The sequence below is a fragment of the Rhipicephalus sanguineus genome, chromosome 3 (genome assembly GCF_013339695.2).
Source record: "Rhipicephalus sanguineus isolate Rsan-2018 chromosome 3, BIME_Rsan_1.4, whole genome shotgun sequence".
NCBI classification, from domain to species: domain Eukaryota; kingdom Metazoa; phylum Arthropoda; class Arachnida; order Ixodida; family Ixodidae; genus Rhipicephalus; species Rhipicephalus sanguineus.
The window spans coordinates 162,223,629-162,242,233 of record NC_051178.1 but is presented as its reverse complement, the minus strand read 5'-3'; the positions used below and the strand labels follow the sequence as shown (position 1 = coordinate 162,242,233).

General features: G+C 46.6%; 1 protein-coding gene across 1 annotated transcript in view; it reads right to left on the bottom strand.

Moving 5' to 3' along the window:
- The window catches only part of LOC125756124 (uncharacterized), a 145,690-nt gene extending 129,967 nt beyond the window's left edge, over window positions 1-15,723 (bottom strand). The window contains exons 1-8 of the mRNA XM_049414206.1: window positions 15,631-15,723; window positions 14,481-14,723; window positions 13,325-13,587; window positions 11,567-11,670; window positions 11,248-11,371; window positions 10,313-10,507; window positions 10,001-10,123; window positions 3,232-3,725 (exon numbers count right to left, since the gene is read on the bottom strand). Of these exons, the coding sequence (XP_049270163.1) occupies window positions 3,232-3,725; window positions 10,001-10,123; window positions 10,313-10,507; window positions 11,248-11,371; window positions 11,567-11,670; window positions 13,325-13,587; window positions 14,481-14,723; window positions 15,631-15,700 (1,616 nt within the window). The 5' untranslated portion in view covers window positions 15,701-15,723. The remainder of the gene's footprint in view (window positions 1-3,231; window positions 3,726-10,000; window positions 10,124-10,312; window positions 10,508-11,247; window positions 11,372-11,566; window positions 11,671-13,324; window positions 13,588-14,480; window positions 14,724-15,630) is intronic.
- Window positions 15,724-18,605: the final 2,882 nt, after the last annotated feature.

Here is an 18,605-nt window from a genome sequence, read left to right as displayed (position 1 = left end):
TGATAAATTATACTGAGAAAACTCTCGTGTCAACAATGTCACCACGAGAGGTTCATCAATAGATGAGAAAATCATAGTTAAAGTCTCACCTTTATATTTCCGAAATTTCCGATGGTGACGTCATGGATTTTAAAGTGTGGTTTTTTTTTCTTCGTATTTTGACATCGGCTCTACGAAATTTCCTGAAACTTTGTATGATAATTCCCTGTCTCCCGAAAAAGGCGATGACTTCGTTTCTACCGATTAGGAACTACGTCGGCCCTATAGTAGACGCCATCAAAATCATTGGCGTCATGGCGACTGCTGCGGGAACCTCACCCGCATTTTCTCGTTGTGCGTTTTTTCGCTTACCAAGCGTCGTCTAGCACGAATCATGGTGTTTTTGGCATGATGAAAGAGTAATCTAGTAATACGAGAAATATCGCTTTTCTCTAGATTGTCCCTTTAAAGTTAGAACCACGGAGCGAGCCATGTAAATGTAAATGATAAGTGTTAATTATTTTCTCATAAAAAAATGTCTGCTCCGTTGTTTTGAGCTCTCATTCGCAGCAAGGATGAAGAAAACAGAAAGGCAGACGGCAAAACGTTGACCAGAAAAGCTTGCGGTTGGCTACCCTACAATAGAGGAATGGGAAAGGGGAATAGAATGATGAAAGAGATAGAGAGGGGGGGGGGGGAGAAAAAAAGGCAGTGAATTCACTGAAGCGTGCGAGACTGCACCGCAAGCCAGAGGCGTTCGCTCGCACAAGCCCGTAGTCCTCAGAAGTCACAAGAGTGCCATGACTGCCTTGTGGGCTGATGAGAGATGGGGAGAGTGTTCTAGTAGCACCAGCACAGAAAATGTCCGATCGTCTTGTCGTCGCAGCTAGTTGGAAAGTACTTGTTTCTCTAAGACATATCGAGGACAAAACGTTTGAATATTGCTGGCGCATGAATAAAGCGGCAGCTATTAAATGAACGCAGCTTGTCTTCAAGATACACCTTTATTCACACTTTAAGGAAAATGATTGGAACATGAGACAGTGCAGCATGTTCCGTCGTTGGGCATCTTCGTGGAGCTGTCGCGCATTGAAGGGTAACTCGAAGCAGGCATTGAACGCGTAAAATTACTTGCGTGAAGCACACCATCAATTCACGTTTGGGTGTCATAAAATATGGCTTATCCGTGCTGGCAAAAGTTGACTTCCAGCCATTGTGCATTCGAGGAAGGGAACGAAGAAGTAAAACGATGTGCCCGCTATATCCGATATGTATCTACTGCCACACAATCTAACGAAGCGTTTCCTTTAATTTATTGGTTCCTAGGCATGAACTGACGAAATTATTTTTGTGCAGCTCTCGAATAGCATGTGGTGCCGCTATGGACGATTCTGTTAGCTGCCTCGTACGCACACGTTTTTTTTTCGCTAAGTAGGAACAGCTGAGGTTCGTCAGACTCAAGAAACTTTGTACTTTGCTTGAAAAAAAAAACAGGCAAATTGAATTTACTGGCGCGTGAGAGAGCTTTAAATGCTACTTGAACAGAGAGGCCCACCATGTGTATTAGCGTTGTGGCTGCCAGTTAAATGCGATGTGCTGTTCATCACGATAGGCACGATGGCTGATAGCAGCGTGAGCCATAGAAGTTCCGAAGGCTTATTTTCTGTGACGGAATGTTAGAAGTAGGAACATATATGGACAGTAAGGTTCTGCTGCTGTACATAAAGCTCTGGGCACAGGTTGCGGAAATGGCTGAAGAAACTGTGCATCCGTACCATATCACGGAGCCAAGTTACAAACGGAGTGAGGGTAAGCGCATGCCCACAAAGCGCGCTCGGCTGGGTCCATCGTCTGCTCGGTTGTTCCTTCTTAAAGACGTCACTCCATATTTGCGCACTTTAAAAGCAGTGTGAGCAGGCGAATTGTTCTGCTCGTATTTTAGGTTCCGAAGATGAACCTTGCTGAAAGAAATCGAGGAAATAAAACTGAAAGATATGCTCTGAGATATGCCGAAAAAATGGTTCATCTGAATTGCGCCACTAGCGGGTGCCGTCCTGAAGAATGAATTGCCTAGCAGACGATGGACCCAGCCGAGCGGGATTTGTGGGCATGCGCTTACCCTGTCCTTGTTTGAAACTTGGCTCCGTCATACGGCGCAGATGCACAGTAATGTCGCCGCTGGCACACGCTAGTTAAAGATTTGGGCGGTTGTACAACAAAGTTAAGTGTACACCTGGACACAATACTGTATATACCTAAGGCGTGCAAATGGTATGTTAAAACGTTCGGAAGAACATAAGACATTTCAGAAAATGGTAATCAGTGCAATGTTGACCATGCCAAGTCAAATTATGCACTTACTGTTTCCTCACTTCCAATAAATACAAACACTCGGCGAAAACGAAAACGCAACTGAACAAAGAACGAACGAAATGAATAGCGTGAAAAGTGCACTTCTCCCCGCAAGACACCACTCGTGAATAATGAAATGCCTTCTGGCAAACATGTCATCGTTACGAAGTTCCCTAGTACTGACGGGTAGCGTTAACCGGAAGCTGAAACAGCGTTACCCTGTCGAAAAATGTTAGATGTTTTAAACACGACAGATGGGAATGCGCTAAGTGCCGGAAAACAAATATGCAAAAAGCTTGTTGGGCTGACGAATGTTAATCGCAAATTGCCGTCACCATTAGCGTACTTTTGAAATGGCATTTGATGGCGTGGTTACGTCACGGACTTTTCTCCCCCCTGACCTATTGCGTCTGTATATGCAAAAGTCGGTATATTGATTTAGAGCTTTGTAATACGTACACCTTACTAGTAAGTATCATACCCCTATATGTTGTGAATGCCCTAAAGAAACGTCGTCTTTCTAATGGACACAAGACATGTCCTTGCTTAACTTGCCCAATTTAATTATTTCCTTAAGTGCTGAAAAGCTGGTTATGTGGCGCGAAATATTCTTCAAGATGCAAGATGTTTTTACTAATCGAAAATGTTTTCCCCTGAAGACGGCGCTGTTGAACTTATCCAGCCTGTGGGCTATTGGCATCTGCGAGAAATGGCACGTGGACGACAACTAAGGCTGCATCGAGACTTGAACAAACGTCATCGGCTTCATGTAATAGCGCGCAATTATTTCTCTTCCAGATATGACTGAGCCAGCTTCCGCTTAATTCATCAGTGAAATCATCCATCCGGCTGTCGCGTCGTTCCGTATCCACGGTATACGCTAATGAGGGTGAACAGTGCTACGCGCTCTCGTTTTCAATGTCCTTGTGCGGCCGCTTGGGTTTTCTCGTGATGTGCTTGCACTCGGGCCTGTCCACTCTCTCGGGCCAGTCGCAGTTGCCGTTGTCCTGGTTCCACACGGTGCCTCCCTCGCAAAACATCACCATGGGCGTCCCGTACACGCACCAGTAGTACTTGGTGCAGTCGTTCTCGTGCGGGATAAAGGAAATGGTGGGGCTGTCGCAGTCTCGCGGGTAACTCTTTGTTACGGCTATCTTGGGCGTGGTCGGCTCCGTGCTGGGCAGCGGAGTCGTGGTCGGCTTCCACTGGCCGTCGTCGAAGGTCGAGCGCACCGGAGTCGTTGTGGGCTCCGGCAGAGGCACGTCGTAGTCGGCCAGCTTCTCGTAGATGACGTTGATCAGCGCGTTCTTGCGACCGCACACACCCTGGAAGTCGTCCATGTCGATGGCCCAGATCATGGCGCCGCCGTAGCCTTGGCCCATGATGTAGTCCATCTGAGAGAGAAGGAATGAAACGCATTTATAGATATGATGAGCGTGAGCTAGCAGAAGTACCGATGGGGCCGTTTGTCATTGTCATGGGTAATTACTACTGGTCTCGCTTGAACCCTGTCGTTTCACGTTGCAACAAGATTACAAATGGCAGAAAACCTACCACATGCAACGGCTACCGCTACTCGCCAGTTTCTCTATGAGAATTGCGAGAAGTCGCATAGTTTCTTTGCTTTACCGCGTCCTCATGCGATCAGTGAGAACATCCTTAATGGCATGACCACCCTGGCTTGAGAGCTCAAGCTCAGGCCGACCTCTCTGCCTTCTAATAAATTCTCTCTTTCTATCTCATCCACGTGTTCATTCTGCCACGGGTTCGTAATACAAACTATTACACACTAGGGTGTCATTACGGAAGAGCACATGACTTGACGCACTGATGCACGAATTGGCTGAGAGTGCTACTATGGAGGAATTGAATTTTTATAAAGGAGACCGGATTTTCTCTCCAAAGAGTAGCGTTTCGCGTCGTGCTGAAGTTCTTAAAGATGCCTACCTATCTACGAGCGCTTTCGTTTAGGAAATAAGGCTAAATGTGACCAGTGATTTAACGCAGCTGATCACCTCCTCAGATGCAGGGTGAACTTGATCGAGTGTATGCGTTTTAGTTCTGTATGCTGTGATAACCCACTTCTTATGCACGCCTATAGTCGCATGCTCATGAGGAGTGGTTTCCGGCATGCATCTAGCTGGAAATCTAGATCTACCCACCATTTCTTCCTCCTCCTTTTCTGTTGTAGGAATAAGACACGTCGCTTCACGACAAAAGCCGACTACATTTTCTAACCTGCTTTTCAATTATGCCATTGTGCTACAAAGAAAACCAGGGAACATTTGCCCTCGCAGCAGCAGCTATCCGAGGCAGCCACTCGCGGAAGTGTTAGATCTTCTGTAATATATACCACTAGCTATTTTTCTAAGCAATTACTTTTGGATTGTGTGCCAGAAGCTACGATCTTCACACCAAAAAGCAAATGCGCTACTGAATGTTCTACTTTCAACTAGCCGCATTGAACGAATCTCACAATCACGCGTTCCTTAAAAGTGTGCGTGCATGCATGCATGCGTGCGTGCGTGCGTGTGTGTGTGTGTGTGTGTGTGTTTTCGTGCGTGGGTGCGTGTGTGTGTATGTGTGTGTGTGTGTGTGTGTGTGTGTCTTTTAATGTCCCCGCTATCTCCATTGTTGTTCTTGTTTTTCTTTCCTTGCTCTGCAACCTTTCTCTTTTCTCAGTATAAGATAACAAACTCGATATTTATCTTCTGGTTACTTCTTACTTAAACTTGTATCTCAATCTGTTTCTTGAATCTCTTTTTTGCGAATTTTCTTGCAAATCAAAATATTATTTTCTTACATTCTGTCATTGAACTAAATTATCTAAACAAAAATTGGGGGACGCTTAAGCTTCGCCTTTAAGAGTTGAACGCGATAGCGATATCCTGCCCCTAGTGCGCACTTCGAACACTACGAGTGTTTAACAGAATGCGTGCACTAAGGTGTGTGCCTTATGTGACGTTTTCGAAGTTGCGATGCACCCACTACGTGGTCTTAAGGGAATACGCGCAGTAATGTGTGTGCCTTTTGTAATGGGTGGCTGTCTTTAAACCACCAAGTCGTTATGATATTGACGTGGTGTGACGTCCGATGGCAATGTACGCTTGTACCACGCATTATTACTGCGATATTACATCTCGTACTGTGACACCTGTATACAGGACGCGTATTTTTGGAATGCATGAAAGTTCCTTTCAGTGCAGCTCCAAGCTGAGGCGTGGCTCTGTGGTAGAACACCTGCTTGCCACGCAGACGGCCTGGGTTCGATTCTCACTCGGACCCAACATTTTTATTATTTATTTTATTTGCAGCTTTTTCGCTTTTTCGGTCACGGACAAGATGATGATTTTTCGCTCACAACCAACGGCGCCGACACCGACGCCGACGGCGGAATTTCTGCGATACGAGCTCTTTAACGCTATCGCGTTAATATTACTGAGCTTATGACGAGATGCAGGTTCTCTATAAAATGATTGGTGCAAAGATAATTAGCACTATGCGAGACACCGGCATCCGCGAGTTCACTGTACTGTCCAGAAGCCTGAATTCGACATTGTAAGAAGATGATCGGTGTGTTTCTGTTGCATGCTTGGCCGATATTGTCCTATTTCACGCTATGTCTACATAACCAGCAATTTGCAAGTTGTCGTTGTAGATGCCTTCATCATGCGGCAATAGTCAGGTGAATAATGCAACACTTCATCTTCTTACTGCGTTGTTTGTTTCTCTGTCAATTGCCAGGAAAAATTTCAGTACACTTGCTTCGAGGCCAGAAGCGCAAGCACGCACGCACCCCCCCCCCCCTCCACACACACACACACACACACACACACACACACACACACACACACACACACACACACACACACACACACACACACACACACACATATATATATATATATATATATATATATATATATATATATATATATATATATATATATATATATATATATATATATATATATATACGCACGCACTGGCAACCCCCCCTCCACACACACGTGTGCGTACGTGTGTGTACACAATGTATTTACTTCAGACATTGACCCAAACACGTGCGTGCATTAACGCACGCTCATGGCTGCTGTTGGCGGTAGCTGAAGCAATTTAACGCTTTCCGCCTTGCCCGGAGTGGGCAAGGTGGATTGCCAAGAACGATCGTTAAACGTTCCTTTCTTGTGTGGGGGCGTTTCGCAAATCGTGCATGCCGAAAGAACAGCTCACTAGGGAGTCGTCAAGTGGACGCTGACATCGACTTGCTTTCCCCTCCTCTGAAGGGTTCACAACAAAAATGACGCAGTGCTTCTGAGAAGCGGGATATGTCTAACTGGTGGCATGTCATAATTCCCGTTAACTGTCCTGTATAAGGACATAATGGGCGCGCGAAGACGAATGTGTTCGGAAGGACAACGTTCGCGAGCAGCCAATGGCTATCGGTGGTTCTAACACCATGTGTGCAGACGTGGGTCACCAGTGCAACATGACAAAATGGCCGCCATCCCGGCCTGCGAACGTGAATGTCCAGCGAAGCTGTATCAAAAACCACACATGCTGATGGAGCAGGGGGAGGGGTATGTTTAATTATAACTTTAGAGTAACTGTAGTGATAATCGCTTTGTGGTCGCTGTGGTAGACCGTGATTGGTCCCGCCACCATTTTCAGAAAGACTAATTTGTTCCTTTCGTCGAGCACTGTATTCCCGCTGTTCTTATGGTGTCTCTAATTTCCGTGGTCTACCCGTGGCAGTCTTAGAGTGAACTGAATGAGTTGCTAAATGGTCTCCCTTCTATATATGAAAGCGGGAAAGACACGCGCAAAGTATGATGGGCCGTTTGACGTCATTCGAAGCCCTCGCGTGAAGTGCAAAGGAGCTTCAACCTAATCTTTACCGGGAACACGGGGCAGGGTGTTCTCATTGTTCACAGGCGCCTTATCCTCCATCATGCGGTTTTGATGCTTGTTTCGTGGTTTTCATTATTGAAACGAATAGTGAGCTCTATGCTGTAAGCCTGATTGCAAAGAAGAGTCAGTTGCACCGCAAGGGCGAATCAATGAATGTCATAGCAACAAATTGTAATGTTATACAAAGTGATGCTGGCAGCAAACTCTTTTGGATCCTATCCCGCGTAACTCTACAAAACGCTTATGTAAGAGAATACGGCCGTTCCAGGGAGAGATGCTCTTTCCGCACAGTCTCTTCACGTTGAGAGCGCAGCACGTAAAAGGGTATACGAGCCACCCGGTGATGTCTGCCGAGATATCGCGGGCATCAGCAATCGCGACCGCGCCATAATAATCAATTGAAAGCTGCTGCTCGAGCGACAACTACTCCCCCCCCCCCCTCTACTTGCCTCCTTCGCGTCTTTTCGTGCTCGTTCAAGACGAGAGGGGCGTTTCCTCTCTTCTTCGACGGCAGGCCTTCCGAGCAAGGTGATGCTATCGCATGCGGCCTCCGAGCGACAGAGATGGGCCGACTCGTTTAATCTCTGCTTCAGCCGCGTTCGTCACCCCCGCTCGCATGCTTTTACCCGCGGTAGAACATAGGATGCGCGGGGAGATGTTATCAATTTGGACTCTCTACGGGACATGACGGTGACGGCGGCGGCAAGAACCTGTTGTGAGTGTCCATATATCGCAATAAAAGATATGCCGCTTGCCTTCAATTATTAAAGGGCCCCTAAACCACAAAGAGGTTGAAATTTAGCTGTGGCGTTGCAGTTGTGCGCGAGTGCACGGGAAGTAGGGTCCCTTTATTTGGTAGGAGGCTGCAGAAAATCCCCACTAAAACCCCCAATCCTTATCACGCCAACGAGCTTGAGAGAAAGCCTTGGACAGATCAAACCAGCGACCCTGCGCTCCGCGACGCCGCGCCTTAGGCCGCGCGGCCAGAACCACATATATTCTCCAGCATGCAAACGATGATCTATTTGTAGACATCCTTTGCAGTTGGTAGTACGCGCATCTCTGGGTTGCTTCAGCATCGCAGAGGCTTGTTTACGAACCCGGGAGATGGCGTAAAGGGCCTAATGGCGCGGTAAAACGGCGTCGTCGCTCTTTTCGCGTTCAAGCGAGTGCCAGCGCTCGCTTGTTGGTGAACTATACTCCATTTCACACGTAAGATGCAACGCTGTGGAAGCTATGTAAGAAGTTCGTTCAACAAAGTGTGTAAGTCCGCGCGTCTCATGGTTCGTTGTCGTCGTTCTAAACGATAACACGAGCCTCCGCGTGACGCCTCGCGACGCCGTGCAAATTAAATACCAAAAAGCGAAAACAACAAGACGCTAAGCAATCGAGCCGTACAATAACAACCGTATAACGGTGTTTGTTTATTTGCAAGGCGCTAAACATGTTCAATGATTATTATTCAGCCTAAAAACGAGAAGAAAAAGTCTATTCTGGATGGCAAAAACATCGCATTATATTTCTTAATGCGAACGCATCTACTGCAAGAAGTCTTGCTAACCTCCACAGCATTGCACCTACGAGTAATGTGTGAAACGGAGTACAGCAATGTCGGAAAGTTTGCATCTGTGTTGGCCAGGCGCCGTGGTACACACGCCAGCAGAGTTTCGATTGCGTCTCAGTGACATTGAAGCACGTGGCTCTTCTGTAAGTTATTGCGCACACGACATTGGTGGTCTGTGGCATTGAATATGATACGCTGACTTCATCGTATAACCACCCTGTTGCGGCAGCAGTACGAAGGGACTCTGCGTGTGTTAGGTTATGTGCAAGCCATCCTATGCTCTGCGACCTAAAATGCTCCGCGCACGGGAGCCGCTCGTTATCAACATCAGCACTCTACACGCGGCTTTCGTGGCCATCGAGTCTCTTTCTTCACATGGGTCTGGACACGCCCCAGCACGCCCGTTTGCGTGGCAAGCTCATGCTTACTACTATTCATGCAGCACCTAAAGCTTCCAGCCTTACTTCGTATAACGTTCTAATTTATTGCTATCGCATTCATCGCTTTATCCATTCGGCAAAACTATCACTTTTTCAAACCGGTGATATTACAGAAAAGACACGCATTATGTTTGTGAATGTTATGTGGACAAAAAATGTAAGAAAAGCTTGAACGGTAACGAAGGTAACTGTTTATAAAACATGACTGGCCGTGAGCAGCGAGCATTGCAAACACATGGCGTGTGTTTCCATAGTAGAGTACAATGTACTCTAAATTGACGACTATTTTTTTCTAAGCACACTTGAAAACTGAGTTCCAGCGTGCGTGTGTGTCTCTCCGGGAAAACCCGAGGTTACAGCTGTAGGAGGTCTCAACGCCATGGCCATGCCAAAATTTTGAATGTCATGATGATTATTGTGAGTTACCAATGATACCTGAGAGTTGTACTTCTGAGTGCCGGGAACAGCAGTTAGTTCAGCAAGTATTGTGAATGGTTGTAGCTTAACACAACGGCAGAGCACACGTAATGGTCTTCCTAAAAAAAGTTCTGAATATGCAACCAGTTATACAAATAAAAATTAGCTCAAATAATCTGCCAACTAGAAAAGTAGGTTCATTCATTCTCTCACGTAAACTATGTTTGTTTCGGCGTAAGCCCATACTGGTTGTTTAAAGCATAAAGTCGTCTTGACGCCCGTACGTTGTTGCTATGTAGAATGTTCATGAATATATAACTTCAATGTTAGGTGATACCTTTATGGAAATACTTTCAGGATCCTCGTAGCCGATCCACTGGTTGTCATAGTAGGCGTATGGACACTTGCCAACATCGTCAAACTTCTTCGTCCATGTTCCAGAGTTCACATGGGGACAGACCTGTGAATTATAGCGTGAAAGCTTTGTGTGCGCTTGTGATTAACATTACTTCTTCTTCATTTCATGATAACAGATGAACGCACATGTGCTATGAGTAAGGAGTAATTCCCTCCCTAAAGTCCTGTCAATGGCTTCTGATATCTGAGCAAAATCTTGGCAATGCACAGTAGAGAAACTTCTGCTGCATACCTCGTAGTAGGCAAGAAAACCAGTAGCGTTCGTGTACGGTCCAGGGATACCGCCGTTTTTTTCTTTGTTGATGTAAGCCCTAAGTCCCGTATTCGACTTGTCACTCAACGTGTAAGTCCTGCCATAGAAGGGAACGCCTACAACCAGTTTCTCCCGCGGAGCTCCCAGGCTCATCCACAGTTGTAGTCCATCGTGCTGCAATAAGAATGGGACAAAGAATCTGTTATTGAACTCATAATTGACAGTTTACTTGAGCCATAGAGAGCAAACGCTTAGCAAAAACACAGAGCTGAGGTTATTGTGAGGAAGACTTAAGGGACATAATCGGAGACCTCGTCCCATCTTGTGTGTCTCTTGAAGAAGTGACGCGGTCATCTGTGAATTGCTGTAGCGCCGTAGCATGTTAAAGCGAATTGGGTGGATAACGCAAGGATGTACGCTGACGTCGCGGGGCTCATTAGATGAAATACAGCATACATTTTTTCTTCTTTTTTTCTGGGGCAGATGTAGTACACTTCAGTAAATATATTTTGAGAGTTTCGCTGAGAATTATATGAGAAAGCTCGTTATTCAGAAAGTAGGAATAATCACCAGTATTACACTCGCAGTGATCGATACTCAGTGTTCGCATTAGTCTTTAGGTAGGTTAATGACTGATATAATGCTCAAGGAGACGCTTCATGAACTGTAATTACAAACTGAAACCTTGAGAACAGTTAAGGTAGCCCTATGAAAGTTAACGCCCGGCGGGAATAACTGTACGCCCATGCTTTTGTAACTTAGGAGAAGAGTATTTTCGTTTTTCACATAAAAATAACCGATCACTGCTTCCGGTGTGCCAATAATCAGTCGTTCGGACAATATGTAAACTGCAACGTTTTGGGTGTTTTAATACAATAAATGAGAAAATCGGGGCTGCTTTGTACAATACTTACAACGTTAAGCTTTTCGTAAGCCCACTCATCGAACGACCTTCTGAATAGAGGGCTGTGGACGTCCGTAAATCCTGCCCAGTTTCCACGCAGGTCATAGGTCATAACATTTATCCAGTCCAGAAGCCTGGAAAGAAATAGGGGATGGTTCAACACTTCGTTACGTTAAAACGTTGCTTTAAAAGCGTCATGGTAACAACGCTACGCCAGTTATTAACAGAAGTTAGTGCAATATAAGTGTTTTCATAACAATAGCAAGATAAAATGAGCAAATAATAATTTCTTGAATGGTATGGTGATACGGACGGTAAAAAGTGCTTACTCCCCAAGCTCTGCCACTTCGTAGCCTTCTTGCAGACGGAACTTAGCAACTGGCACAGCCGCTGTCAGTAGCAACCTGTATTGGTTGAAGACGGACCTTAGTTCCTGAAAATAATGCTTAAAATGAACAGGCTGTATTCGAAAGACGACAGAAAACGAGAGATGCACTATGCATGGGTAAATATTTCGTAATAGCTTGTTAGTCTTAAATAATGGACCCTGAAATGTAAATAATGAAACTTAAGGCAAGGAGACATGTACGAAGGGATGACTGAGACTGAATGGGAATGTAATGAGCACATTACTACTTGCTCAACTTCGTTCTTAGACATAGAAAACAGAGATACACAGACGAATTCTGTCATAGCACAGCATTTGTTGCAAGTTATACTTAAATTAAAGGGGCCCTACAACACTTTCTCAAGTAGCCATCGAATGGCTTCACTAAAAGAACTTATTATCTCACGAATCGAACGCCGGAAAAATTTTTAGAATCCGTCCAGTACGAGCGGAGTTACGAAGATTTGTCGCACGCTGTAATTGCTTTCTCTCTTCTCTCGTCCCGACGAAAGCGCTGGAAGCTAAGCAGGGGGGGATGGCACGGGGGAAGAAGGTACGTCACGCGCGCCTCCGGACCTTGAGCACATTTTCTTCTTTTCTCAGAACGCGTGGCGTATACTTTCAGTGCGATCGCGCGCGCGTGCGCGGGCGAGTGGCGGCCTCTCGCGGTGGCCGCAGTAACTACCGAGCGCGCCATGTTCAAATCCGCCAATGGCGTGGAACCTGCCTGTGACGCCGTAAGCATCATTTTCTTTTGAGAGAGAAGAGGAAGTGCTTTTTAGCTTAATTTGCGAATTTATTGTAAATACGAGGCCGTGTGCTGCGCTATAATGTTTGGCTCGCGCGTTCTCGGGAGCCTCGACTACCGATCGGCACCGGTCGGTTGTAAAGTGCAACCCGCATTGCTCTTTAGAACACATGCTGTGGCAATGTCCTGCACTGCGCGAGAGCCCCGGGTCTCCCTCTACGGAGGAGGACTGGCGATATCTTCTCACTAGCAACGAGAAAGACCAGCTAAGGGCTATCCAGAGAGCCCATGACATGGCCGAGGAGATGCCTCTCCCCGCCCGTTGTGGGTTCGGCCCGCAGGTGTCGCCCCGTAACGAGGGAGTGAGCGTCGTCTCTGGATTAAAATAAAGTTCTTTTCTTGCCTGCCTACCGATCGGCAGCGTTTTCTGAACAGGCTGAAAACGTGTTGCAGGGTCCCCTTAAACTTCGACAGTAGTTACATTTTCTAGTCTTTAATGTTGCCTGAGTAGATGTTAGTGCGCCATCCGCTTTTCAACGACTGCTGTGCCTTTCGTAGGCGATAATGCATTTCGTACTTTGTTCTTTTACGTTATCAAGCACTAAATGTTTCGGACTGTTTGCAAAGTATTCTGCTAGTCATCCAATTGACGTTTAATCTGTGGAGTCAAACATTTAAACGTCGTCATTGTAGAGATAGTTATTATGAAAATCCACAATAATCACATGCAGGCTGATGTCAGTGTGGTTTTGTTCCATCTGTTTTCCAAATATCTTATAATTCTGATGCGGAGTTATCTTTTCGGGGGTCAGCAATGGGCATAAATAACCTCTCAAGGCTATACGTGGAACGAGAGGTCAGTACAGCGACGCACTTTCAAGCAATGCACTAAATATGCAAGCAAAGGTTGTACACTCAGGAGCTAAAAATAGTGTAAGACTGAGCTCGTACCCTGACCAACAGGAGAAAGTTGGCCTTGTCCGAGTAGGCACCGCCACGATCGTAGGCCCCCGGGTATTCCCAGTCAAGGTCGAAGCCGTCGAAACCGTACGTCTGTACCCACTTGAGAGCGCTATTGATGAACGTGTGCCGGCGACCCGTGGTGCTGACCATCTCCGAATACTTCTTGCCGCCTTCGGCCCAGCCGCCAACCGCCAGAAGAGTCTTCAGCTGCGGGTTCTTCTTGCGCAGCGCGGTGAACCGCCGGTATCCGCCTGCGTTTTACGGGGAAACACACAAGTGCGATTGGATCACTCGTCTTTGAAGTTTCGCGCACGTCACTGCGTGTATCTGCAATTGTGCGACTGATAACGCGTTTATTAATAGTTCTGAGTTTTGACCACTAGTGGCGGGGTGAATATTTTTTTTGCAGTGAAACCACTGTAACATTTGAGTCGCGCTGATCTTGATCAGTTTAGTGCGGTCGGTCAAGAAAGAAAACAGGAGGACGCTGTTAGAAGCATCATTAGGGGCACTAAGTCGGATTAGGCTTCTGAGAACTGATCAAGGTTGTCAACTAGGTGACGTTGCGGTATGTGAAGGCCATATATCAGTCTTACAGTGATGACAAAGGCGATGGCACTAGCAAAGGTAACACGCTAGCTTTACGTTGGAAGATTGGGTGTAATGTTCTCTAAGTTAAATATGTTATTTCTCAATAATGATGACGACGATCAGCACATGTGATCTTTGAGATAAAATAAGTTTCTAACAAAACAGCAATGTGACCGTACCGCCGAATATCAAGCGTTATTCCGCGACTTTTATGGACGCAGCACGTACTGGCGATAACCAACTTTGTATATTAAAAATAACAATGTAAGTGGGAACGGCAGTTAACATTTAGCTAGCCCTGTCCCAAAACGTCTGTTTAATTATGCTTAATCGCCGAACGTAATTATAGAGGCGGCAAAACGTGGTGCACCAAACAGGAGTATTGGGTGCACATTTCCCTCAGGTTTTCTCGCATGGCTGTATAGAAAACGATGTTACATGGTGATCGCACACGCATGTGCACATTGGCGAGGTAACATAAAAGAAACCCAAACAAACAATATCACTAGTATTCGGGAAGACTAGTGTTCTAAACTGTGTCCGTATAGCTTACCTTTGTTGAAATCATATTCCGGGTCAATACTGAAGAGCTCCCACGTCTGGTTGCTAAGACCGACGAAGGCGTAGATAAGATGGGTGCACTTGTCCAGCGGTATGTCCTCGATGTCGTAATTCATCGGTTCCGGTCGGTACAGCGCCCAAGCGCTGTAGTAGCAAACGATGCGTCCTGGGTTCGTTCGGCTGCTGCTGCCATTGTTCTGTCTCTGGGTTCGGAGGCTGGAGCCGTCGTCGGTTGCTGCAGAAGCGAGAATGTTACAACTCTCGCATTGCGTTGAGAAACAGAGGACGGGACGCAAGAACTTGCTGTGCCCTCCGTCATAAAACGAGCACTATACGTTTAATTCTGCAAACAAGTGCAAAATTGCGAAAGACACAAGTTTATGGAAGCGAACGGAACAGCCACGACACTTTCCGTTTCTCTCGTAGCTTTCGCACAGTTTAAAAAATGAACGTTTGCAAACTAGGTCGAGATATGGCTGTTTCGCACCCGAAAAACGTGTACGGAACTCCAGCTGTCGTGGGTGATGCATTATGCAAACATTTAAGGTTCTTTGTTTTTAAGTTTTCTATTTAAGTTTATGTAGTGATCCTTCCAGTTCAATTTTCGGCCGATGTTGTCTTTTCCCTTTCGTGAAACGGCCCTATTATTGTTCCTTAAGCTTCTGGAGGCTCAGGAGAAGCGCATCTGCACTTGTATAATGTAGACCTGAATCACTGGCGTAGCCGGGGGGGGGGGGGGGGGGTTCCAGCCGCCCTAAATTTTTCCCCTTTACATGTACACCCACAATACAAATGCACGCACGAACATACATAAATTATGGTTGACCCTCCCCCCCTGCCCCCCCCCCCAAAAAAAAAATAATTCTGGCTAGGCTTCTAACGGCAATGTATTCATTAAACAGGAAAAACAGTTAGCAAGAATTTCAAGTTTTCTCTGTAACTTATCCGGCTAGAAAGGTGAAAAACGATGTGGAGATGCAAATTAGAGCTTTACAGTGATAAGTTTGACGTTAATGTTACGTGCAGCTCACAACTCCCAAGTGTTTTCCTCGCTTAGACATATTTTTATTTTATATTCTATTATTTACTAACACTTTTCCGCGCGTTCGAAGCAGCCACATGTTATAACAGTTGCGACTTACAGTTTGAGCAGGTGACTGTTCCCAGGAGCAATGAACAGGCGACGATGAGGTGCAGTAGTCTTGTTTTCATATTGTGTAGTGATCGATTCGGTACTTTACTGAGAAAAAAAGACAGAGAAAAAAAGAATCACGAACAATTCAAGGTATTACGATGCTAATGCCATACGAAAATGGTTCAAAAGCGTGCGAGCTTTGATTTAAAGGGGCCATGACACCCAATTTTCCATCATAATCTGTGTTATGTGGATTAATCCTTGTGCATTCACAAATAAGCTGGCGAAATTTTAGCGCATTTGGTCGAGCACTTAATTTATAATCGAATATTTTTATAAACAGGCGAGCGGCCCGAGAGTCGGGCAATACTGGCGCACTCGCGAGCCGTGACGTAACGAGCACCTAGCTGTGCAAGCGTCTGCATTGCGGCGAATGATCTTGTTCCGTGGTCAGCTGCACGTGATATCGAGATATTTTAGCTTTTTTTAGTTTGGCACTGAAATTGAGCGATTTCCAACGGCTGCGTTCCGTGCTGCACATGACGTCACACGCGCCATGGCAAAATGGCGGTCGCCGGTGGTGGGCGGGGTTTACAGCCGGCGACTTCCAGGGCTTGTTTTGCACTGAAATATTCTTTTACAGCCCACTTTTGCAATCTGCATAGACATAATAGACCCTCTACTTCTAGTTTTCGCTGAAAACCACAAATCTTTGGGCGACCGTGTCATGGCCCCTTTAAAGTAAAGTAAAACTCAATGTGTTATTTTGGAAATGCATATTTTTTTGGTGGTGAGCGCCGCACTCGATTAGAAAATCAACCGTTGCAAGAGAATTTTAAAGATCAATATGCACTACCAGTCCACGTTGGCATAGCTTGCGTAAACGAAGAACGGCTGGGTGCGGGAGTAATCCTGCTTACACTTCGAAAGGATTGGTTGTCACTCCTACACTCCTCCATTGTAAACAAAGAAGTTGACCAGGACTGCTGCATTTCCTGCGTAGTATTAAACTTGCTAGATTTGGTTCATCCTCGCCGGCTAGTGGTCAACACGCTTGCACGCTACCACTTTCGCATATTAATACGCGTCAATGTAACGCACAGATAACCTTATTTGACGCTATTTCGTCATTGGAGGTCTACACTGGCGCATACAGCTGCGTACGAAGCGGAATGCCGTCGAACTATGTTGTGATTGCTCGTTGCCTTCAGATCACGAACAGTCTGAACAGTCAGCGTTCTTTAAAGAACCAATTTTACTTGCAACGCAAGATACGGTGATCCATGTCAGTCACGAATACTCATATATCGCCATTTTATATCTGAATCAATATTCTTTTATCTCCAGGTAAAATTATAGACATGTTGTGGGCCGTTGCGCGTCAGTCAATCGCGGAAAATGTTTAGGTAGCGTAAGTCGACCTGTTGTGTCTCTTCCATTGTTAGTGACGCCCTGTGCGGATGTTGTGCTTCTGACAAGATTCCTTCATTCTCCCAATAAGTTAGCAGCTTATAAGTTAACTTGGACAGTCAAAATTAAACAAAAGTACAAGAAAAATTGTCGTGCCCGCACTGTGCGATACGATAGACATAAAGGCAGAGCCCCATGGTTAGGTCCGCGGGTCCATACAGCGCACTTAGATCTCTTCACCTTGGTATACATAAAAATATAAATCTAAAATACTTTCGAATTCACGACGAAACAGCGTTAAATACCGTGCCGCAATGAGATGCATGAACCAATAGCAGTTCTGCGTACAAGATCACTCCGCGGCTTTCTGGAAGCGTTCACCTTGAGTGTGCTACAGAGCTGTAACATCATTCAGAACGTACGTAGTCGCCCCATTGACCTTTCCTTTTTCTTCTTTCTGGCGCTCCTCGCCATATTCCTCCGCCTACTTAACAGGTAAGGGAGAGACCAGGTTTAACATATCGCTTGCATGCTGATTAGATCAGAATTAGCAGAGGTCAAGTTCTCCCCCATGCACGGCGTGAGTAAGAGGCGGGTGTTATCGTGAACTAATCTAGCACTAATGCACCCAGAGAAGGCTCGACTGACGGGCGGAAAGCGGGGAAAACAATTACTTCTGTGAAAGCGCTAGACATAACTCACTCTGAAAGCATGAAGCCGCAGCGAATCGGACTTAAGCATTCACCGTCAACAGCAGGTTTGCAGTGTACATTCGACGGAGGTTAAGCTGAGTGCGTCTATCTAAAACGGGGGAAAATTCATTGGCGCCGAGTGCTCGGAGTTTGCTTGGACACATTTGATATGTAACAAAAGACATTTGCTTGTAGCCTCGTATGCCCAGGCCTCAATCAGAGGCCTAACGTGCCGCGAAATCGGGTGTCTTAGATCAACTTTATCGGAGTTCGTATGGGCGCACGGCCACGGAAATGCCTTTACCGAGTGCAGACTGCACAATGATGGAATGCCATAGATGCAGTATCAATGGACCACGGTGCAGAATACTCACCCAAAGACGCGGTGGTTCGCGCGGAGTCACCGCCGGCTGCTCCTGTGGTGGCCGACCTTGCCGTCGGGGATGACGTGCAGTGGAGCGCCTGGGGAACCCTGCGCCGCCGACTCGGCCCATCCGGTATTCGGCGCTCCAGCAGCCACGAAGGTCGTCGACCGCCAGGGAAAGGTAGAGAAGAGGCTCCTCCTCTGTCAAAGCATCCGGAGTATCGGCGGCGTTGCGTTGCGTCGCCCAACGATTGGGGGGGCTCCGCATGCACCGGCCGCCGGTGGCAGCACAGCCGGACGCCCGGCCCGAGCTAAACCGGCTCTGGCAGAGCGCTGCCACCACGGAACCACGCTGCACAGACGGTGGCCGTAGTTCCGCGCCGCCGGCACGACACCGACTCGCACGATGCCTGCAATGCCCCTCCTGCGGTGGCCGCCCTTGTTGCCCCGCTGCTATTGAGAAGCTGGGAGCATCACGCTCGTGCCGTTTGCCCAATACCTTGCTCAAGAGCTTTT